This window comes from Echinops telfairi, unplaced genomic scaffold (assembly GCF_000313985.2).
Source record: "Echinops telfairi isolate 266 unplaced genomic scaffold, ASM31398v2 ScPeMD7_3;HRSCAF=10, whole genome shotgun sequence".
Lineage (NCBI taxonomy): Eukaryota > Metazoa > Chordata > Mammalia > Afrosoricida > Tenrecidae > Echinops > Echinops telfairi.
The window spans coordinates 28,220,043-28,223,491 of NW_022103899.1; the positions used below are offsets into that span (position 1 = coordinate 28,220,043).

Sequence of the window (3,449 nt, forward strand, 5' to 3'; positions counted from 1 at the left end):
CATAATCTTAGGATACATTGATGTCAGTTGGTATAACAATGTTCTACCTCCTAGCTTGGTTAAGTAGCCATCTAGGGGGTTTAAAAGCTTGCAAGGGGCCTTCTACGAGACAACTATTGGTCTATTCCCACCCAGAGCAAAGGAGGAAAAAAAATCCATGAAAACACCAAGGGCGCAATTAGTCCAAAGGACTGGTGGACCACATGAGCCAGTGTCCTCTAGCCAGAAAAGCTAGATGGTGTCCACCTACCACCACCAACCATTTGACCAGAAAATAATAGAAGGTACTAGTTAAAACGGGTGGTAAATGTAAGGGGGTAAAAAATCACATTCATAAGAAAGACCACACAGACTAGAGCAGCGGTTCTCAACCTGTGGGTCCCAACCCCTTTGGGGGTTGAATGACCCTTTCACAGGGGTTGCCCGATTCATAACAGTAGCAAAATTACAATTCTTAAATAGCAACAAAAATAATTTTATGGTTGGGGGGTCACCACAACATGATAAACTATTAAAGAGTTGCGGCATTAGGAAGGATGTGAACCACTGGACTAGAGGAATCTTGCCTACGTCACCATTCTAACTTTGAACTGAAACCATTCCCAGATGTCACCCTCCAACCAAATAGACTGCCCTATGAAATAAATTGTAAAAAATGTGCTCCTCAGAACATCAACTGTATGAGACTCAAAGGACAACCATTTCCCAAATGCAAAGATTAAAAGGCAGGGGTGGGCCGGAGACTAACTGAATGGGGAGCTCAAGGTGCAAGGAGATGAGCACTGACACGATGCACATTGCAACCAACATCACAGAAAAATAGGTGCATAAATTATTGAAAGAAAAACTTAATTTGCAGTGTGAATTTTCAGAGAAAGTACAAAATGTTCAAAAAGAAAGTTACTTTCCCCCCGCAGCTAAGCCCCATTCCCTAAATATTGAGAGGCTAGAGACATTTAGAAAATAAAACTAAGATTCCACATCCGCATGCTATTGGACCAGATTCGTCACGCACGTCTTGAAGAAACATGCAACTCATAAGCAGCCCTCACTCCTAACCACGATGAGAAACACCAGGTGACAGTTGAACATTACACGCTCCCATTTACTCACCCCGTACATGGAAAACACAAAGGGTGTTTCAGCGAGGGTCCGATACAGGAACCGATAAGGTCAAGCCAACTCTACTTGTCAAGTCTGACTTGAGTAGGGTGTGTAAGGGCTAACAGTTTGTAAGATGCATTAGAGATAGTAGTCTGATGATAATCTATGTAGAGTAACATGAAACTGGATAATGTATATGTGTAAACGCAACTGTGATTCCTTAAAGCAGTGAAAGGTAAAGTTAAGCCCTTTAATAGAACAACCTACTTTGTATTTTAATGTTACAAAAAGTATTCAAGATATAATAACAGAAAAATATAATATTTAATATACCAAACTTTGACTAAGCAAAGAACAGTCTGTAAATTGTCCAAGAAAAACTGAGATGATCAATGTAAAGTAATTAAAATTTTTTGGCGTGCCCATTTATTCACGTTTGGGTAACTGTATCGTATATATGCAGCATACAGTATCATCAAGTTTTTAAAAAACACTAACATTTAAAAAGATCTGTGGCCTTATTTAAATGCTGATCCAGAAGGCACTTCAGTAACTTTCAGTGTGCCAAGTCATTAACACTATCACTGTACAGTAGTGAGGAAACAGTGTACTTGTGCTATGTACAAACAAGGACTTCCAGCATTATCCAAGAAAGTCTTATGTTTTAGGCATTTTATTTCTTTCTATACAATTGAAAATAAGATGAACATTAATACGGTTTTTACAAACATTTTCGTTTATTTTAATGAAGCTGGTACAGACAATGTCCATTTAAAACCCATTCCCAGGCCAAAAAGTACAAATAAAATCAAAAAGAGCAGTGTTCTGTTGAATACACTTCTGCCTGAATAGCTTTATTAATTGCTAATGTAATTTAGAACTTTTCTGGGGTCTTCTGACAAGATTTTCATCTCCATCTTAAAACGCTTTATCTCTTCAGTGACGCCATCTTTGGAGCTAGTCACTACTCTCCATTTGTCACCAGGACTCCAATTGGAGAGGCCTCTTCTTTTGGTCCAGACTCTCAGATTTTCAGAGTAGCTTCAAAAGTTCAGGAAAGGTCATTTTCCACAGTTCAGTTCTCTGAAGAACTTCCATCTCCCACTGAAAGTCAGTCCAGGAGCAAAGCAATCAAATGCTAGAACTTCAGGGCCAATTGGAAAGTCATTGTGAACACTTGCAATGGTCGGTCTTACTTATTCCACAAGCCTGCAAATGCACAGCCCTGGGCAAGGGGACTCTCTGTGCACACAGGTCACTGTGAAGAAGAGGAGGACATTATGAGGGGCTGAGGTTTGATCACCAAAAGTCAGCACAATGAGAAAACGCTAATGAACACTGAGCACTAGGATTTGAAATGCCAGATGTTTGCAAGAGAGGTGCCAGTTTTCAATTCCATTTTGAACACATTACAAAAGAACTATTTTTAAAAATAAAAAAGGATTAAGGGAAAAGAAAAAAAATTAAAAGAATATCTAAACTGTTGAATGACCCCCCGTTTGTTCCTGATAAACTTCAATCACATCTTCTTCCTCCATTCCCAACTGTAAAGAAAGAAAAATACATTAGAAGATAATAAAAGCACTATGTTTTAATTGGCTGTAATTATGTAGCACCATTTGAAAATGCAAATGGAAACAAACGTGATTCACTATTATTCTTAGGATTCAGACCTGTATTTTCTCTAAAGAATAGAGAAATATAACCTTCCTTCTGATTTTAAGTCTATAAAGTAGTTCATCTTAAATTCCTGTCAATTTCACTTACCATTTTATTCACTATTCAAGTGTTTTCCACAGTACTTTTTTAAAAGTTTTAAGTCTAATAAAATAGTATTTTAAATGATAGTTTGATGACATGTTTTCTAAAAAGCCCTTTATTCCTAGATTAATTACTTGATAAATTTTTTCCAAAAAAATAATATTTCATTTGAAATATGTGATTTAGTTAGGAAAATCCAGCCTAGAGTTATTTCCAAGTGGTTTGTATTATCACCTATAATTCTTTCTATTAATGTAGCTATCATTTTCCTTGCTATCAAGTGAATAGCAATCTTATCAACATTTCCAGTTTCATAGGCCAAATTAGTCAGTATCCCATTTGTTGAGACTATGCATAGTATCACACACACATGTACAATTCACTAGCACTCTTCCAAGTCATATAATCATTCTCACCTTCCTTTCCCAAGTGTTTCTCCTCCAGCAACATAAACTCAGTGCCCCTTACGTTTCTTATTTAATCTTTTGAATTACTGTTGCCATTTGATCCCATAAAGAGATTTTTCACACACAAAAAGTGATTTTTCAAAGAGCATAATGCTCAATGCAGTTGTATTGAAAGTA

The 3,449-nt window shown here is 37.0% G+C and overlaps 1 protein-coding gene across 6 annotated transcripts in view; it reads right to left on the reverse strand.

Annotated features, from left to right (window-relative positions):
- Positions 1 to 1,817: 1,817 nt before the first annotated feature.
- Positions 1,818 to 3,449, reverse strand: part of SUMO1 (small ubiquitin like modifier 1) — a 37,241-nt gene continuing 35,609 nt past the window's right edge. For 5 of the 6 annotated variants that reach the window (XM_045296049.1, XM_045296045.1, XM_045296052.1 and 2 more), the window contains exon 5: positions 1,818 to 2,648. In XM_045296049.1, coding sequence (XP_045151984.1) covers positions 2,580 to 2,648 — 69 coding nt within the window. In that variant the 3' untranslated portion in view covers positions 1,818 to 2,579. The remainder of the gene's footprint in view (positions 2,649 to 3,449) is intronic. The other variant, XM_045296054.1, reaches the window with a different exon arrangement.